The sequence below is a fragment of the Adelges cooleyi genome, unplaced genomic scaffold, assembly GCF_023614345.1.
Source record: "Adelges cooleyi isolate 19-005CV unplaced genomic scaffold, UGA_ACOO_1.1 ACOO_flye_CR_arks_rails_tigmint_CR_PRNA_9, whole genome shotgun sequence".
In the NCBI taxonomy this organism is placed as follows: domain Eukaryota; kingdom Metazoa; phylum Arthropoda; class Insecta; order Hemiptera; family Adelgidae; genus Adelges; species Adelges cooleyi.
Genome location: NW_026096579.1, coordinates 7,708,846 through 7,727,611, shown reverse-complemented (window position 1 = coordinate 7,727,611; position 18,766 = coordinate 7,708,846). Strand labels below are relative to the sequence as shown.

The 18,766-nt window shown below is 29.3% G+C and overlaps 3 protein-coding genes across 8 annotated transcripts; 2 read left to right on the top strand and 1 right to left on the bottom strand.

Annotated features, from left to right (window-relative positions):
• The first annotated feature begins 1,921 nt into the window (after positions 1-1,921).
• On the top strand, positions 1,922-11,718 carry LOC126846324 (uncharacterized). 4 transcript variants are annotated; one of them, XM_050585637.1, is made up of 10 exons: positions 1,922-2,252; positions 5,872-5,971; positions 6,669-6,825; positions 7,418-7,488; positions 7,601-7,701; positions 7,785-8,094; positions 8,889-9,104; positions 9,173-9,496; positions 10,017-10,543; positions 11,160-11,718. In XM_050585637.1, the coding sequence occupies exons 3-10, from the start codon at positions 6,744-6,746 to the stop codon at positions 11,491-11,493; spliced, it is 1,965 nt and encodes a 654-aa protein (XP_050441594.1). In that variant the 5' UTR covers positions 1,922-2,252; positions 5,872-5,971; positions 6,669-6,743; the 3' UTR covers positions 11,494-11,718. The 4 variants fall into 4 exon arrangements, with proteins under 4 accessions (XP_050441594.1, XP_050441593.1, XP_050441595.1 ...); XM_050585636.1 differs by lacking the exon at positions 5,872-5,971 and having other exon boundaries at positions 11,160-11,717; XM_050585638.1 differs by lacking the exon at positions 5,872-5,971 and having other exon boundaries at positions 11,191-11,420.
• Positions 11,719-13,765: 2,047 nt separating this feature from the next.
• LOC126846309 (homeobox protein PKNOX1-like) lies at positions 13,766-15,176 on the top strand. 3 transcript variants are annotated; one of them, XM_050585619.1, is made up of 3 exons: positions 13,766-13,922; positions 14,121-14,298; positions 14,517-15,176. In XM_050585619.1, exons 2-3 carry the CDS (start codon positions 14,122-14,124, stop codon positions 14,808-14,810), a joined length of 471 nt encoding a protein of 156 aa, XP_050441576.1. In that variant the 5' UTR covers positions 13,766-13,922; position 14,121; the 3' UTR covers positions 14,811-15,176. The 3 variants fall into 3 exon arrangements, with proteins under 3 accessions (XP_050441576.1, XP_050441575.1, XP_050441574.1); XM_050585618.1 differs by having other exon boundaries at positions 13,766-13,955; XM_050585617.1 differs by having other exon boundaries at positions 13,773-14,019.
• Positions 15,177-15,201: 25 nt separating this feature from the next.
• On the bottom strand, positions 15,202-18,732 carry LOC126846308 (uncharacterized). The gene is made up of 10 exons (XM_050585616.1): positions 18,050-18,732; positions 17,770-17,856; positions 17,565-17,698; positions 17,388-17,484; positions 17,178-17,273; positions 16,863-17,043; positions 16,657-16,795; positions 16,362-16,585; positions 15,479-16,254; positions 15,202-15,382 (listed from the first exon to the last, which is right to left on the bottom strand). Exons 1-10 carry the CDS (start codon positions 18,267-18,269, stop codon positions 15,297-15,299), a joined length of 2,040 nt encoding a protein of 679 aa, XP_050441573.1. The 5' UTR covers positions 18,270-18,732; the 3' UTR covers positions 15,202-15,296.
• Between the last annotated feature and the right edge of the window lie 34 nt (positions 18,733-18,766).

Below are 18,766 nucleotides of genomic sequence, written 5' to 3'. Positions count from 1 at the left end.
ACGTCGTTTTTATTCGTCGCGAAACATAAGTATAAACAAACGTCTTTTGATGTAAAACATGACTTACATAGTGGACCAATGGAATAGTACATATTTCACTCAACATGAGCCACTTAGTGTCTTAGATTAGTATAGCTACATAAAACGAAAACATGTACAAGGAAAACTATTCTAAAAATTGATTAATGAGAACAACAATTAATTATAAAAATAAAATATTATTAATAACATGATTAGGTAATTATACTCGTTCACTACACTTATTTAATATTCTTTGTTCCATCATTGACTAACAAACAGATACATTATAGGAAAGTTATCAATTATTATTATTTATTTGTCAATAATAATTTATTCATGTTTTACAATATTATTACAATTTAAATTTTATTATAATTACACGTTCAAACAAAATGTATCAATTGGTACTTAGGAATGTTTTATAAGCTTTACAGAAAGTCAATCACAAAATAAAATTTAAATGCATTTCTATGGACATACATAATACTTCTCTTAATAATTTGTAATTTACAAAATAAATTGTTGTAGAAATGATAACATTTTAATGATTATATTTTCCAATATTAAACTGTTTAATGATAAATTAGTTATAATTAGGCAGTAATCAATATTCTTTTAATTGAACGCCCACGATTTGTTTTGTTATATATATATATATATATAATTTATTCAAATTATTTCCTATTTTTAATTTTAATATAAGTACCTATAATTAATTAATCAATCGTAGAACATAAATAATTAGTATAATTATGCAAAAACCATATCAAATGTTAGGCACAAACCTAATTTTGTAATGAACTCAATTTAAGTTAATTAACTAATTAAATGATTTAATTAGAATACTAAATTAGTTATTATCCATAAATCAATATATTTTTAAACTAAATAGTTATTTTATTTTACATTTTTCTTGCCTATTTTTTGTCATTGGACTTTACACCTGTGTCAGCTTAAACATCGACATTAACGTTTTAAATATTTAATCAAAAAAGAAAATTAGAACCAATATTATATTGTCTTATTAACAGAAAACCATATAAAACCATAGAATTAGTAGTCACTGATTGGATCACTGTATCTTATGACTTGCAAAAATAATCATAAATTGTATTAATTTTTTTCACCGCTGAAATTTTGTCATGAAAATGTGTAGTAGACTATAATAACTAGTTTCAAAAAATTCAAACCTTCAACAAATGTTTCGAATGGATGTGTGTGGCCTGTGGGCTTTTGTGGTCAAACTATATAATATCATATCTATGGAGGGGAAAATATTGCCAGGACAACCCCTTCCTAAAAAAAAACCCAAAATACACCACCGTTCATAACATTTAATATAATATCACATCATATCTGTCGTGATATTTTTTTCAAATATACCAAAAAATTGTTTAACGTGATCTCTTACTTTTCTACTTACGGTTCGTTTTAAAGTGTAACAATGTATGCATATGTATTCATGTGTGCACTTGGCCGTCGTGTGTATATTTAACTACCTATGTAATATAAATAATGATGATTCGGTTATTCTTAAACATTACTGTTGGCGGCCAAACACGACTGCGGCGAACTCATGTGACTCGTCATGGCATTGTGTGAGTAAAAAAAATAAAATCGTTCGACCTAGTAAAATGATATAACGGTCGTATCTTTTTGGCAGTAAAAATTTCAGATTTATTTTATTCAAATTTACCGGGAAACAATAATATATTATTATTTTTCATGCAAAAAAAAAATAGTAGTAGATAAAAAAAATATATATGACACCAGCATAATAATATACAACGACTTATCTAAGTGTTAACTATAATATTATGTATGTGTGTTTGTAAATGTCATGTTAAATATATATATATATATGCAGTGTGATTACTACCAGCAGCTAACACAACACTGAGTATGATATGCACACAACTGCGCAGAGTGCCGTTGTTGTATGTACTGCTTTGCCCCTAAAAGAGTGAAGACATACACCGTTCAGTGTTTTCCCGTCGACTGTGAAATTTTTTATCATTATTTTGAATTTCAATAAAATAATTCGATTCCATTTAAATTATTATTCCAATTGCGTTATTCACGACTTCCGACGGTTTATTTTAATGATTTTAATTGTTTTGCCGGAAAATTTGTACGCATGCAGTTGTGATGAGCTTGCACAGTCCGTTGCCAAAAAAACACACCTGGAGTTATCTCATAATAATATAATATGCTATTTTGATCTAAAAAAGGTAAGTTTTTTCAAATTCATATAGGTTAAAAATGTTTGTAAGACTTTACATAACTAGGCACCAAAATAACTTTTTAAATTTTAAGTAATTAAACTATTTTTGCTGACTAAAAATTGTATGTATAAATTCCATTTTAAAAAAAAATCTTTTTTCTTGACTGGTTATATTATCACAGCCCACCGAAAAAAAATATTTCTGTATTTTGTGTCTAAAATTTTACTTTTTTATGTAACGGCAATATTAGTGTGCTTCAAAGTTGTGTCAGGCAACATAGTAAAATTATTATTTCAAAAATACCGAGAAAATGAATTTAAAGTATATTTTTTTGCTTGTTATCAGGTAAAACAGTGGCGTAACAATTTTAATTATATCACACAAACAAATATTTAAAATAGTAAATTATGATCTACAGACAAAATCGTGTCTACCAATATGTAATTTCTATAGTTTATACACCTGAAAATCTCAGATATTCTAAATTTCCTAATACATTTTATGAAACAGATAAACAAGGTTGTTTTATTATACTGCGTTTAATAAACCCGATAAAATTGTACTGCAGTTCTAAACTAACTTATAAATATAAAATATGTAAAGTATTAATTATATAAGTCGAGGTCTAAAAATAAAATAAGTGCTTACTTATTAATCACTATTATCGACTTAAAGCTAACGAGAATCGGTGACGGCAAAACGTGCGCCCACCCGTATGGCGGTCATTATATATTATTAAAAAATTAAAAAATAACATAACAATCGTTAACATATTATTCCAAAGGTCTTTGTAAATAAAACACATAGATTTTAAATGCGTACACTATTTATTATTTAAAAGGCGAATGTTTGTATTAATAGTTGGTTTCGTGGAATATTACTAAGTAGTAGAGGCGTGTAGAGACATTTTGAAAATAATCCAAAAAAACTGAGGAATTATAAATGAAAAAATATTTATTCCCCTTAATTTTCGCGAAAAGAAAAGTTGGAAAAGCTGTATAAAAACTATGTTAAGTGTATTTGTCTGTTTATTGTAACCGCCAATACTCTGTTTTTATTTATTCTAAAAAAAAATACAATAAAATATGAAGAGCTTTTATTTTGCTATAAGTACAATCGAGTTTTTACTTTGGAATGTGAAACACTGCGAACGTCGACTGACAAAAGCTTTTAACGACAATGAAATAATTAACTTCTCTCGTTGCAAGCAAAATATAAATAAATAATATGTAGCTATAAAATGAATAGTGTTACCTACGCTTGTTTTTAAGCATTTATAAATATTGTATTTTTGCATTAGTAAATTAATTTCAATTAGATATTAAATAGATAACTAGACTATAGAGTCGTTAAATGAGATCAAAACAAAATTAGATGGCGTGCAAACTATTACTTCACTGTTCCATAAAATGTAATGCATGCAATGCGTGCATACGAGAGTACCTATCAACCTGCTAATAACAACTATAAACTATACTATCTTATAAATGTGAAAAAACTCATTCGTTTGCCCAAATAAAAGATATTTTTTTATTTAAAATTGTGAAATAGAACAAAAAAAAAACACACACACAATTTAAATTGTGAATTATTATATGAGTTTAATATATTAATTCAATTAATCAATGTTTTCTCGACCGTCGACGTCAAGAATATTTAAATATGTTCACTATTAACTTATTGAACGTTTCTATGAAAAAATTATAATAAAACCACTTATATCATCCGTTTAGTATACTTATATCGAAAATAATCACTATCCATAATAATTACTTATCCAGAAATTTCAAAACGTCAATATATATATTTTTTAATACTTTTTTGAGAGCGTATTATAATGAAAATATTTTATAAACGTTAGTTTTTTTTTATAAAAATAATATATTGGCAATAAACTACTATTATACGTGAAGTATGGAGTTTTTTTTTATCGCTAAATTGCCCAGACTGGGAGGGGAACGCTTTCGCTTTGCTTCCCTCCTAGCCCGACATCGTTTATTCACCATAGTTCAACCTAGATACTCTTAAAAGTTCAGTAGACTGTGGTATACAAATTTAATTTTGACTGTCAATGTGCCAATGTGTCACTGTTAACATTTTTGATAAAGATATGTTAATTTATTTTTTTTTAATACCAAACTAATATGATATTGTTTTTATAATGTTCGGTTTTAGTATTATTATTTATTTATCCTTTGATTCATAACTTTTAAGTTTGAACACCACAACTTACCTTATCTTCAAATCTAGTCAGTTTTTTGCGCATACATAAAAAATACCAAACTTTCAAAACCATTTATTGATAATAAATTATAAGTACATTCAAAAAAGAAAAAAAGAAATTATTGTCAAACAAAACATGTAGATGACAGCATCTCATCGAAACTAAACGTGTTGTACTAAAATATTAGTGAAATTCCCCTAATTATATGTAAAAAATATATTTTGAAACGCCGTATGTGACGGTAAAAAAACAGAGGTCATTGTTCTTATTCTGGTTTTGTTCAGTGTTGAATAATTTACCAAAGGTAAGCAAACAATTTGTCGAAAGTAATTTTAACACGTTGGTATATTTCCTTATTCATCTCAAATAAAAATAAAGAAAAAAATACTACTGCAGAACGTTGTTTAATAATAATCAGTGGGTGTTATTCTAGATATGGTTGGGGAAAGTAAAATGTTCGCAAGTGAACATCGTTCTTATTATAATAATTACAATTATTGTAAAGTTTAAATTTAACATACTAAGAATTAAATAGAGTAACAATTCAGTGGGCACAGTTAATAATTAGGTGGTCAGCGATTGGAATGCTCAAATTAAAAAATATTCCCATTCAAAAAACGTACAAATTTTTAAATTCCAATTTCGTGAGATCATAATATTGTAAAAAAAAATTAGTTAAGCTAAGGTCGACGTTTACTTTTTTTTGAGCATTTATTAATTATGGTCGGAAATTTGAAGTCCTTTTTTCGATTTGGCGTACAAGCTAGTTATGAAAAAATGTTTTTGTTTAAAACTCTACTATCTACACATTATGTTATATTTTAATTGCAAACATGGATCAACCAACCAACCTACGAATCGCTTTATAAACCTATCAAATATCTATTAATTTGCCATTAACTGGTTAACTGCATCCTTGCACATTAGCCAACTACGTTGTACGTGGCTTGGCCGTCATTCAAGTTACCCATTTTTGCTTTAAACCAAATCATTAAAAGTATATTTTTAAACTGCACACGTTTTATTTTTTCGCTATTTTATTTTTTACTGTTATATTTTTAAAAGTGAAGTATGTGAATTTCATTCCAGTTTATTTTTAATGAAAACCCCTATTGCGCTGAGTGCACCAGAATGTTAATACTTAAAGATTCCTATTTACTAATTCGACCAAATAATTAATGAAACGCATGTCTACGATTTAAAATGTATAATATTTTTCAAAAATATAACTATTTAATCTCAAATAAAATGATTATTTTAGTTCTCGACTTGTTATCGCCTCGTATGCTTCATACGCAAAATGTCACTAAGGTGTTGTTCTAAAGTAAATCCAATTTATAAATTAAGAACAACACGAGAACTCCTACTTTTTATACATATTTTATTTTTTATGTATTTAAGGTTCGAGAAGTATTACGAGCAAGATTGACAAATGACAGTTATCATAAATATTAAAAATGGTTTTTAATATTTAAGAATCAAAATATGTATATAATATATCGTGAGTTATTTCAAAATTAATCACGAAATAGCAATTTCATATTTATTAGTATTTGTTATAAACTGATAATTTGCGTTATATTAAGTATTAACCAAAATCAAATCATTGCTTCAAGAGACAATAAAGTTTACATAGTAAAATATTAATTTAACCATAGCAACAGCAAAAAAACAAACCAAAATACCAAACCCTTTTTTATGAGCTCTTATTTTAGAATATAAGTATAGCTAAAGGACTAACAAATCAAAAATCTGTTTAATATTAAGACAACTTAGGTAAACACCGAGAAATTCGAAGCCAGACTGTTGTACATGGAAACCAATTGTAGTATTCAAAACAAACCAGGAATGTATAAAACTAGTTAATATTAATTTGTCTAGACTATAGTTCCTAGGAGCCATTTTAGATAATTTAAAGCACTTACACTTTAACTTGATATTATTGATAATCATATAACAATAAGTCTATTGTCATAGATAAAAAATAGTCAACAAGACTCTTACAGTTTATTATCATTGAAATAAAATAGCTTTTATCTAAATAAACACTTCTTCTAAAAAACAATAAGCGTTTTGTACAATTTAAACCAGGAAATTACAAAATTAGTCACCCTGTATTGTTTATTTTAGCGTTACTAACTAACCATAAAAGTCGTTTGAAATATTTAGACTTGTAACTAATTTTTTGTCTCAAACAGGAAAGACGTTATTTCGTGGACTTGTAGTACACAAATCTACTATGCTAACCAGTTCCACTTCCAGTATCAAGTAGCATGAAGTATAAGAAGATAAATCAGCAAATAAAAGAACCTTTCTACACCATTCAATATTTGTTTATTTTTGTTATAACATTAGGTAAGTAATATAAAATTACATGCATTAACTATTAAGATATATTTAAAATTGAACAACACGCAGATATAAAAGCAATTTTTGAAAATTTTCAAAAACAACAAATAATTTCTTCAGATGGGCGATTTTAAAACCAACTAAGATTTTCCTAACACAATTTGAGTTAGTTATAATCTTTATTTGATATTCAACAATAGTTTTACATACCATTTAATACAATGTGGCCACTTAAAAAAAATTTTGATTTTTTTTAAACAAAAGTTTAGGAGTTATATTTTATTTCGACGATCACCTCTTTTACCACTGTGTTAAGCAAATGTTTTATTTGTGCCTATCAGTCTATATAGGGGATTTATTTATCATGGGCCACTCAATATCTCATAGGGTTTAATAAGAAATTAATATATTTTTTTTTTCATATTGTTTTTACACAACGCGAACCTCATACCTTTCAGATTCAACTTTTATACTCTTATTCTATTTATATCAATCAGATCATCGAGAAAGCTCTTGATTTGTATTTATAAATAGCAATTAGTTATATTATTAATTAGGTACTTGACTTATAAATGTATTATATTTTTGTTTTTTAAAGCTTTAGTTACTGTATATCACATTCAAAAAGAACTGATAAGGCCGAAATTAGAACATTTAGTGATTTACAGTGTAAGTAGGTACCAATTTTATACATTGTCATCGGAAAACTACAAAAATATGTTGTTCAAATAAAATACATTACGATATCGATATTTATATATTTTTGCATTTTCCTGTACAGAATTTAACCGAACGAGACCCACGGGTTAGCTGTCAGTTTCCAATACTTCATCCGTTTCACCCGTCTATTTTGAAATACGTTTTCATACCAAAACCCATAAGGTGTGTACAATATAATACTCTGCACCTAACTGGTTAGTGGCGATTAAATTTCACAGAAACTATAATTTCGACACGTTTCGCAGATGTATGGAAAGGTCTTATCGTCTGACGTACATCGACATGAACACCGGGCTTTTGCAATTCAATTCTTCGGGGTTCGAAGAAGCCGGATACTCGTTGAAGTCAAACGCGCTACACTGTTACTACCAAGAAATTCATCGACCGAAAGATGACGATTTCCACGTGGAATACGGTCCACAAATTCCCATGGTCAGCCTGCACGAACCAAAGACGGATTTTGTTTTCGTTTCATGCACCAACTTTTTGGGTTTAACAGTTTACAGCAATTTCCACGCTTACGCCAGACGGAAACCGGAAGTCAGAAAGTTTAAAGTAAGCATAAATAGGCCGTAACCACTATCACAGATAAGACGATTTAGTTGTTTTGTGAAATAGAACAGGAGATTTTCATCATCTTTCATCAAAGACGATTGAAAAAATGTTCTCAAATTTATTTGGATTTTTTTTTTTCGATTATTTTGGCCATGATTGTAAAAAAAGTATATTTTAATTTTTTTCATGACACTTCTTTTTTATAATTTTTTTATAGTATCTTCGGCCATAAACAAAAAAATGATTAAAAATCAGTTTCTTATGTAAAATAATTTCGGCTTTCTGAAAAAAAATATCGATTGATTTTTTCGAGTAACAAAAAGTCATTAAAATTGAGTTTATAATTTAAAAAAATGTTTTTTTTCGTGTTGTCTAAAATTTGAGAAATTTTCCAATATTTTTTTCGGAGAGCTAAGATAATTTTACATAAAATGTGTAAATTTCAAATTGGGTTCTCCATAAAAACGGTTAGGAAAATAAAAAAAAGGCGAAATTTAATTTTCACGGAAAGAAACGACCACAGTAATCAAAATATTTGATCTAGTTATGTGTAAAAATAAGAGAATTTTCCGTTTTTGTGGAAAACCCGGTTTGAAATTTACACATTTTATGTAAAATTGTCTCAGCTTTCTGAAAAAAATATCAGTTAAGTTCTCAAATTTTGGGCAACGCGAATAAACCAATTTTTTAAATAATAAACTCAATTTTAATGTGACTTTGTATTACAAAGCGTGTTCAGCGTTATCTGTTTATTTCACGTTAGTGACATTTTATTATCTGTTTTTAAATAATAGAACGACGTTGAATTGGGAGTAGCCGTCCTCGGTATCGACTCGATATCTCGACTGAATTTCATGAGACAGATGCCAAACTCGTATCATTTCATTACCGAACGAATGGACGGTGATGTCATGTACGGTTTCACAAAGGTCGGCGAAAATACGTTTCCGAATGTAATTCCTATGTTGACCGGACGTTCCTTTATCACCGAGCACAACAACAGATTCGATGTGAGTTCTACACAAAACACACAATATAGAATGCTTAGAGTATGCGAATATTTTATTATGTTCAACAGGATTGGCCCTATGTTTGGAAACAATTCGACGGTGTTGGCGCGGCAACTCTTTATGCGGAAGATCAGCCCGAGTTTAACATGTTTGACTATTTGGCCAAAGGGATAACGTCACAACCGACGTTACACTACATGCGCACATTTTGGTTAGCCGTAGAACAATCCATGTTGTACAAGATGAGTTCGCCCGGTTGTCTAGGACCTACGCCAAAACATTTAATTTATTTCGATTATTTGAAATCGTTCATCAAGGTTTACAGAGACTCGCCGATATTCTTGTTTTCGCTTTTCAACGAAGTCAGTCACGATTTCGTCAACACTGTCGGAGTGAGTAAAAATAATGTGTTGGTCAATAATTGTTATCATCACCAGGCCCCCGGACACTGATAAAAATTAACACGGGGAAGATACTTATCAGTTATCACATAAAAACGCGACGGCCATAGTCTTAGAGCGTCGCAGTGTGACCATTTTCGTAAAACTAAAAGTAGAATATAATTTTTATACGAAAGTCAAAACAATAAAATCAATTATTGTTTTGACTATAAACTATTATAAATTAATGTAATGACTAGAAACATTGCTTCAAGAGGTTTTAATATGTATTAGCAATTAAAAAGTTTAAGTTATAATTAATTTAAACAATTATATTTTATGAAATACAAACCGTAACATCAATATTTTAAACTGGTAGTACTAAATAGATAAGAAAAGGAACGGGTACGGTCATTGTGTGCCCTTTCAATATGGCCGTCACGTTTAATTTTACTTTAAGAGTGAACCTTCTGCTTGTATCTATTCTGTGCCATCACCATGTTATACATTCAAACAATAATTATTTCTCTAGGTAATCGATTTGGATTACATGAAGTTCTTGAAATCGACCTTCGACGAGGGACTATTCAACCGTACGGTAATATTTGTGCTCGGTGACCATGGTAATCGTATGGATTTCATCCGTCGGACCAAGGTGGGAACGATTGAAGACCGTATGCCAATGGTCACCGTTATAACACCGGAATGGGTAAAGGATAAGTATCCTTCGTGGAGAGAATCTCTCCGAGAGAACCGTATGAGACTGACATCTACCTACGACATTTATGCCACGTTTAGACATGTGTTGAGCACGTTGAATAACGAAAACGCATCGACTGCCATTGACCAAGGATTACTAGATGCAATCAATGACAGTAATGTCAAAAGCCATTTTGCAACTCCTAGTGCAGGACAATCCTTATTTAATCCTGTACCGCTGTTCAGAGATTGCAACGCAGCCGGCATACCTCAATGGATTTGCGTATGTCACGAAGGCCAACAAAAACAACTTGGCCCACAACACCCGTACAGTGTTGCCGCCTCGAAAGAAGTCATAAGGTTGGTGTGTCCTTTTTTTTACATACAACAACAACTGTATGACCTGTGGTGATTTATTTATTTACAAGGCCGATTCTGTTATTTAAATTGCACAACAATATTTGTTTTTCGTCCAGGGGAGGAGGGGCTCTTTATCCCATTCCTCGCACCCCCCCCCCCAGTCATCGTTTAGTATTTATAATATACTTACAGAAATATCATCTTAAAAAATATCTCTAGTTTTCTATTAAGCTGTCATGACTGAGTGCACCATTGTGGAAATTCAGTTCTTGCGTTATCTGCTGACTGCTTCTAGTAGTTTTTTCCTTTAATTTTGGTCTACACAAAGCAATAGGACCCTCTAGTAGTATGTTTCGTGTCTTCTAAATTCAAAATGCCTTAATTGCCAAACATACTATCGAATTAATTCAACAATTTCAATATTTCCATGCGAAATTTCACCAATGATACTCAAATATACTTCCTACTAAATAACCTAGTCATATTCATAGACATAACCTAGTTATCAACACGCTCCGCAACCTCAATAATCTAACATTTCAATTTAATTATTATCAGTTTCTTAATTACTTTTTAATAAACCGAAATTGATAAAAATATTATATTATATTTTCAGATATTTTAATGAGTTATTGGATGATCTACAGGAATGTGCAAAAATTCAACTGGCTTTCGTCGAAGACGCTTATCTATACGAAGCGCCACAAAGATACGACAACAATAAAGTTTTTGAAAGGTCAGTGCAAGTAACGTTCAAAGCCACTCCCGGAGAAGGATATTTTGAAGCTACATTGGGCATGAGCAGTAAAAAAGATGACAGTAGTAAACAGCAGTTTACCATTATTGGTCAAGTGTTCCGAATAAATAAATACGGCCACCAAGCGGATTGTTTACCTAGAAATAAGCTTGCAAAAATGCCAATTCTGAAAGGCATATGTTATTGTGATTAAAACACAAATTGTTAATATTATTTTTATAATTTATATTATTAAAATTTAGTTATATTTAATACAAGTATGAAATGACGAAGCCATGTCCGATTTTGTCAGTCTTTGACTTTAGATGTCACATCGTTATTTAATTCTCAGGGTGCACGAAATGTGGATTTTTTAAAATCAATAGAGAATAATTGTTTAAAAAATAATTTCAAAAAATTAAGTAAAGTATTAAAGTATCAGGTATTTTACAAAGATGTTTTTTAATTTTGTGAATAAAAAAACGATAATTTTTTTACCAATGGATTCTCCAAACTCAATCATGATTTAGGCCAGAAGTAAACACTTTAGTCATCAATATTTGTAAAATATTATCTCCTTTGACATAACAAATTAAGTATAAGCAATTAATGGGAAAGAAGTGCTAAAATGTTTGGCGTTGCTAAAGCTCGAGTTCTAAGTCCGAGTATTATTTTTTTTTTCACGAATTATAGTTAAAATAAACGCTACCATATGTCTGCAGATGACTTGAATTCGAACCAAGGATCTGTCAATTGCCAGTCGAATGCTCTCGAACCCTTATAATATATAATACTCAATGTTTAGAACTCGATACTGATCTTAATTTCTATAACAAATAAATGTAATTGTTCTATAAAATTTAAATATATTTTTTCTAAAAAAAAAAATGCGGAAATAAAAAATGTCTATTATTAAATGCGTATACAAGAAGGGTGTTAACCAAATTATTATTAACTATCATTAAAATAAAAAGATGTAATTATTACAAGGTTTAAAGTATTTATGACAATATTTTGTACTTGCGGGCCTTTGTATTGTGATATTTTTCTTTGCCATTAATTTATTTCTGAACACAGCTGATTAAATATTGACGAAAATTTTCACCAACATCGTTCTAGACATCGTTTTGTATGCGAAAACTACAGACCTGTTAAATAGACGAATTTTACAAAAACATTAGAAAATTATTCTATGTAATAACTATAAAGCGTTGCACTATATAAAAAAAAATCATCAATTTTTACAGTACTAAAATGAACATAATACATTTAGTGATTATAATTGTGGAGTGTTAAAAAACAAACATACGTGACATGATTACTGCAAATAATTATTTTCAATTACTATCCCTTAATAAATATCAGTATCCAGTCCATGATCATAATTTGATCAATTGTATAATAATAATAATAATATGAATTGTATTATTTTTTATGAAGAAGTAAAGTATAGGCAATTTTAATTTAAAGCTTAAGATAATGTACTTAATAGTACAGTAATGAGAATTCTTTATTGGTTGTTTTTTGTTTGTTTGACTATCACAGTCATTTCTATAGAAAAAATTATAATTATATTCTATTAATATAGATTTGCACGAATCAAAACTGTAGTGTCTTGAAATTGTAGTGAAACTACCAAATGTTCATAATAACTAGAGGAAAACATTATCCAAGCTTAAGCGTTTTAAGTATTCCATTACTCAATCCACTAATTTTTAATAATTTAATGAAAAATACTCAAAAAACCTACACTTTAAACATTAAAAAATGTATATTATTCAATCTATCAGAAATTGACATTTTTAAACACGGATAATGTTCTCCTGTCTCTGTTTTACATTAAATTACAAGTGGGTAAAGTCATCTTAAGTAAAAATTGATATGTTAAATTCCGGAGATGTACTTTTAACATTGACTAGTATATTTTTGTTATTACTATTGCCATATGAGTATTACCATAAACTTAACAGTTTAGTTGCTCGATTAACTAGAATCATTTATTGATTGAAAAGGACAATTTATTTTCAAATCCAAAAGTTTAGGAGCTTGAAGATGGGTACTGTGGTACTTAACACTATTTCTAACCAACTTAAGCGAATTTATCTACATAGTAATAACTTTCAAATTAAACATAATTATTTAAAATTAAACAATTTAGCAAATAAAATGTTTTTAATAGTTAAACTCGTTAATTTTATTTCAATTTACTGAACTTAACAAATGAAAATCATTCATTTGCCCAGACTTCTTCAGTTTTTAATAGATGGATACTTTTTTGTTTTCTTCATCGCTGGTATCTAAACTATTAGTACACTTGACTTTTGACACAGTAAAATCGTCAGCCCTTTGCAAAATAATACAGGATTTATTTATTTTTTCATAATAAATGAAATATTTTATTCAATTGCGATACGTCCAACTTTTTTTTAAAAAATGTCAGTACAATATATAATTATAACGTTGTACGATCGATTTTCTACAAGTATAAATGACCATTCGGGCGTTTGACGGATTTTGTTCTGTTTGACATTTAGATTAGACCACCGCACATGCCTCTACTATAAATAGGTTTTGACAGCAGCAGAATTGACGGTATTGCAATTAGCCGACAAGCCCGTGTACAACTAATCGTAATTAATATAGGTAATAGCGAAGATCTAACACAATATCATTAAAGTGAGCATAAATTACCTGCGGATTACAGTATAGTTTTTCGCTTGTCCACTTTGGCTACGCTTAGGTACCTATCTAAATGATCTTTAGTACCCGCTGCTGATTAATGCGGTTTTTTTTTGCGCATAATTTATTTTAATAGAACTACTCGCGTGGGTTTTTTTTTAGCATGGCCAAAGTGAACAAAAAAATCGAAGTGGCTGTCAGGCCTCAAAAGAGACCGAACTTGCCCAAAGCCGCCGTCAACATACTTACCAAATGGCTGGAAGACAACTGCACCAACCCGTATCCGACGGAATCCACGAAAAGAACCCTGATGGAAGTCACTCGTTTAACGAAAAATCAAGTACGGAAAAAATACAATTTTTTGTGTTCTTAGTTTATAGGTACCTACTATTTTTCTTTTTTGAATTTTTACTTACCAGTCACCCGTTAACCGGTTACATCTTACCTACCAGCTATACCGCAAAGTACCCCGAGAGGACATTTACCTAATGTAAACAATGATTTCCGCCATTTTCTCGTTTATCCTAAATATTATATCTATACACAACGTTTTATTAGATTTACAACTGGTTCATAAACAGCCGGCGTAGAATCTTGCCGAACATACTCAAGGAAAAGTGCGTGGACCGGAGTCTAATATTGTTGAGGATCAAAAAGTACACTTGTTTTAACCAAGCGCGGTTCACGCGATATTTTGAAAATCAGTCTCTTCGCAACACGACGACCGTGTCCGATGCGGATACGACACAGCTTCCAAAACCGGAACAAAACCTATTCAAACAGGAAGACTACAATTTGCAATTACTCGCAGACGTGGCCACCAGACTGCCTAGAATTCCAACACCTCAATAAAACTATCAAGGTCCTAATCTAAATATAGGTTTGATCATTTTATTTTAAGCATTTATACTTGTATATTATAGTTGGATACATTTTTTTTTTAATGTGATATTATTATTATTATAATGAAACGTGTGATACCGACAAAGGAGCTGCAGTGTCGTTACTGTGTAGAAGTTAGTTATACATAAACCATTTAGCTATCTGCTATTTTAATGAGATAGAAAAAATAAAAATAATAAACACTTTGTACCACATCACTAGGAACCCATAAGTAGATTTGAGCGTTATTCATAATTCATATAAAATGGTATATTTGTGTTCAAAATAAATATCTGTTAGAATAACTTTGGTTAGATAAATATATTCCAATAAATTGTATTATTCAATAAATTATGAAACAAAATAATAGTTCTGTTTTATTTTGTAAAAAAACATGTTATTTACCATACATGTAAATATGTATAAAATATTTTTCATGAAACTAATAGTACTAGTTTAAAGTTTCAACTTCAAGATTGCAGATGGTAAATTTTCATTTTCAATATTAAACTCGTCCTCAGAGTTAATTAAAACAGAATATCCTGCAACAAAACAATAAATAATATATAAACTAGTGTAAATAATAAATTGTATTTAAAATAAAAACTACTTTATAATATACAAAATTAATATCGTACCAGAACTAGAACTATCGGTGTCTGTAGACTGTCTTAAATCATTTTGGGACTTCGGTTTATTATTGGGTGGATTATTTTTGTTTTCCAAACAAGGTTCAGTTGTTGATAGTTTGTTTTTCTCAAACCAGCTATTGACTTTAACAACATAATTATTTCCTAAATCATCGTCGTCGTTGTTTAAATCATCATTGTTCTCGTTTTCGGTCTCCCACTCGGAGACATCGTCAAGATCCCAAGGGTGTAATATTAACGGCGCCACGTGGTCCGAGTACGACAGCATTTCTTCTTTAGACATTTTCCAGAAACCCCCACTGCATTCTATATCTTCTTTGTTATGTTCAGGCGGCTCTAAATCGAATAACTTACTCATATCAGTTAAATGTGTATAATTCAACTTTTTAACCATTTGACTTTTGTTTGTTAATAAGTTTTCAAAATTAGATATAATTATTTTATCGAGTTCAACAGAATCTTCTGTTTTGTCGAAGGCTTGTACAAATAAGTCGCCAACAGAATTTATACTAAACAACTGCAAGTCGTCAACAGTTTCACCAATGCCAGTGACGCCGATTATAGGACGAGAACACCTTTTGGTTAACTTTGGATCCAAGCAGTGTCCTTTGTGTCTTATCTCGTACAATGAGTCGAGTGGCTTTGGAATAGATGATGCTAAAGTTTGGCAAACCAAATGGTCGTTTTGAAATAATATGTTCGGTAACTTGACAAGATTTTCGTCTGATTGATTTCCCACAATTACAAGTTCATTTGGTTCTAAACTAAAGTTTGACGACATTGATAAATAATTAATTGTTAAAAAGAAGAATTCACTAGTAAACTTAAATGGAATTCATCAATTATATTAACACATATTTTATACATGTACCTATTTTCAAAATAGTGTGTTGTAATCAACGACGGAGGAGCTGTGAGCATGTGAGAAATTTTGTGTACAAATCCCATTCGCTTGTCCAGTGTCAACATCGAATGATTTGTAGTGGCATAAAAGCTATGATCGTTTAAATTACTACAACAAAGTGTATTAAATTCTTCACATTTGTCCAAAAGTCTATTGGGAACGTAAACAGTACATGGCTTTGAAACATCGGTCTGAAAATTGTTACATATTATTGTCGTTATGTAATATATTAGTATATTAATAAAGCCCTTAATATATTTACCCTTGTGTCAATAAGGTAAAATTTTTGTCTATCAATCATACCAACAATATCAGTCTGATTGTATAAGAATCCTAAATGTAGAAATGAGTCATTTTGGTTGATGTTTTCTCTTTCAAAATATTTATCTTGGATGCAATTTCTTAAAAAAAAAAAGTTAATAATTATTTTTTTGCCATGTAGAGAAGTAAATTAATTATTTTACTAACTGATCTTTCCAAATTTTTATAATGTGTTCCACGTCGACAGAACAATAACAATTCGACAGTCCATCGGAATCTCCAAGAGGTATATTGTTACAATCGTAAATTAGTTTACTCTTCAAACATAATTCTGTGTCTGAATTGTTCCATAGGTAAAATAATTTTGTTTTCTGGCGAACTAATAACTCTAGAAAAAGTAATAGATGTAACAAATTACTTACACACAAAAATAATAATACATACATAAAGTAATACAATTTTGAAAATAATACAACCATTTAAATAGGAACATTGTAAAAAATATATTGTAAACTAATTTACCTTGGGGTTTTAACGCTTTGACATCCAAAATAGGACCATTAAAATTTTCTTTAGCAACAACTTTTATATTTTTTTTGTCTTCAATCGAAACTATTTCTAAAAAAAAAAAAAAATTTTAATTAAATTAAAAATATTTTTAATATATTTAGTATATCACTAATTAAAACAAATTTAGCTGAATTATTTTAATAGTCATTTCAAATGGCATACCTAAGGAATCAAGGTTTGATCCACGAGCACAAGCCAAATACGATTTTCCATTAATATTGCATTTGTCTAATGTGTTTTTGAAATACCAATTGGTTATCTGAAAAACCAAAGAAAAACAAGTTATATTAGGCACTTAAAAGGTAGAATCAACTATTAAATGTTCATATTCTACTCAACTGAATCAAAATATTTATCAGGATCTCTCATTAAGTTGGAACAATACCGCGTAAAAACATAAGGAATGCCAACCGACTGTATGTTTTTATTCTCATTTAAATTATTTTTCAAAGTCTTCAAGTAATCAAAATCCACTGTAATATTTAAAAAATTTAAACTGTTGAATTATTGACAAACAATTATTAAATAAACAAAATTATTTTACGTTTTTCTTTGCATATTTTTATAAATTTTTCATTGTCCGTTTTCCATTGGTTTTTTGAATGGATTATATCTAGAACAACATCATTTTCTACAAACAGAAACAAAAAACAAATTTTTATTTATCATAATAACAATACAGTTTTTAATTAAACATATATAAATAGTCGTAAACGTAAGCTTTTTTGGCAGCGCTGTTGATTCTGAACAGATTGCCAAAAAAAAACATACAGAGTAGTCTATATGTGCATGTTTATTCTATAATATTAATTTTCAAAGTTTACCAGATTCAATTGGTAAAGATTCGATGCACGGAGATGGCAATGTAAAATTATCAGGTAAACTATAGTAGTCGACAGCTTCTTCGTGGTTAATGATGTTATTGTCAACAAAACTGTTTAACCCGGGTGTACAATAATGTGAAACGAGCCGTAAATTGTTTTTGGAACCTTTGTTTTGGTATTCATTTCTAACCGGATGAGTATAAATTGCCTTGCCTGACATTCTTGTATCTAAATTATTTCTTGAAATTTACATTAATGAAGTACATGACGAACTCAAGAGCTAAACAATTAAGGTATATTTTTTTATATTATTAACCGAGACATAACAGAATACAAAAAAAAACTGCCAAAACAATTTGTTCGAGTAATTGAAACTTGCAAGTTCTCTGTACCACAGGGCACAGATTAAACTATGAATCTTTTTATTATTATTAAATCTGCATTGAATTTGATTCGTTCGGTCTGTAGTTGTTCTTTGTGAGTTGTGTCTGACGTATGGTAAACAAGTTACATCAAAACTTTGAGCTAATAGCTATTTTAGAGGACAACAAATTACAAAAGTCAAAATGTATTATTTACAAAGATAAATGTTACTTATTAATAATATATAATATCTATAGTCCATCATTACATTGGGTTTAGTACACATTTGTATATAATCAATGCTGTGGGCTATCCATTTGTATTTAATCAATGGTAATTATCTCCATGTGTGAT

Bases quoted from the DNA above. Each gene is read 5' to 3' on its own strand.
- LOC126846324 (XM_050585637.1), top strand. From the start codon at position 6,744: ATGAAGTATAAGAAGATAAATCAGCAAATAAAAGAACCTTTCTACACC. The intron at 6,826-7,417 runs GTAAGTAATATA...TGTTTTTTAAAG, and splicing joins TATTTTTGTTATAACATTAG to CTTTAGTTACTGTATATCAC. The intron at 8,095-8,888 runs GTAAGCATAAAT...TTTAAATAATAG, and splicing joins CGGAAGTCAGAAAGTTTAAA to AACGACGTTGAATTGGGAGT.
- LOC126846309 (XM_050585619.1), top strand. From the start codon at position 14,122: ATGGCCAAAGTGAACAAAAAAATCGAAGTGGCTGTCAGGCCTCAAAAG. The intron at 14,299-14,516 runs GTACGGAAAAAA...ACGTTTTATTAG, and splicing joins CTCGTTTAACGAAAAATCAA to ATTTACAACTGGTTCATAAA.
- LOC126846308 (XM_050585616.1), bottom strand. From the start codon at position 18,269: ATGTCAGGCAAGGCAATTTATACTCATCCGGTTAGAAATGAATACCAA. The intron at 17,485-17,564 runs GTTGAGTAGAAT...TTGGTTTTTCAG, and splicing joins CTGATAAATATTTTGATTCA to ATAACCAATTGGTATTTCAA. The intron at 15,383-15,478 runs GTACGATATTAA...GTTTTGTTGCAG, and splicing joins CACCGATAGTTCTAGTTCTG to GATATTCTGTTTTAATTAAC.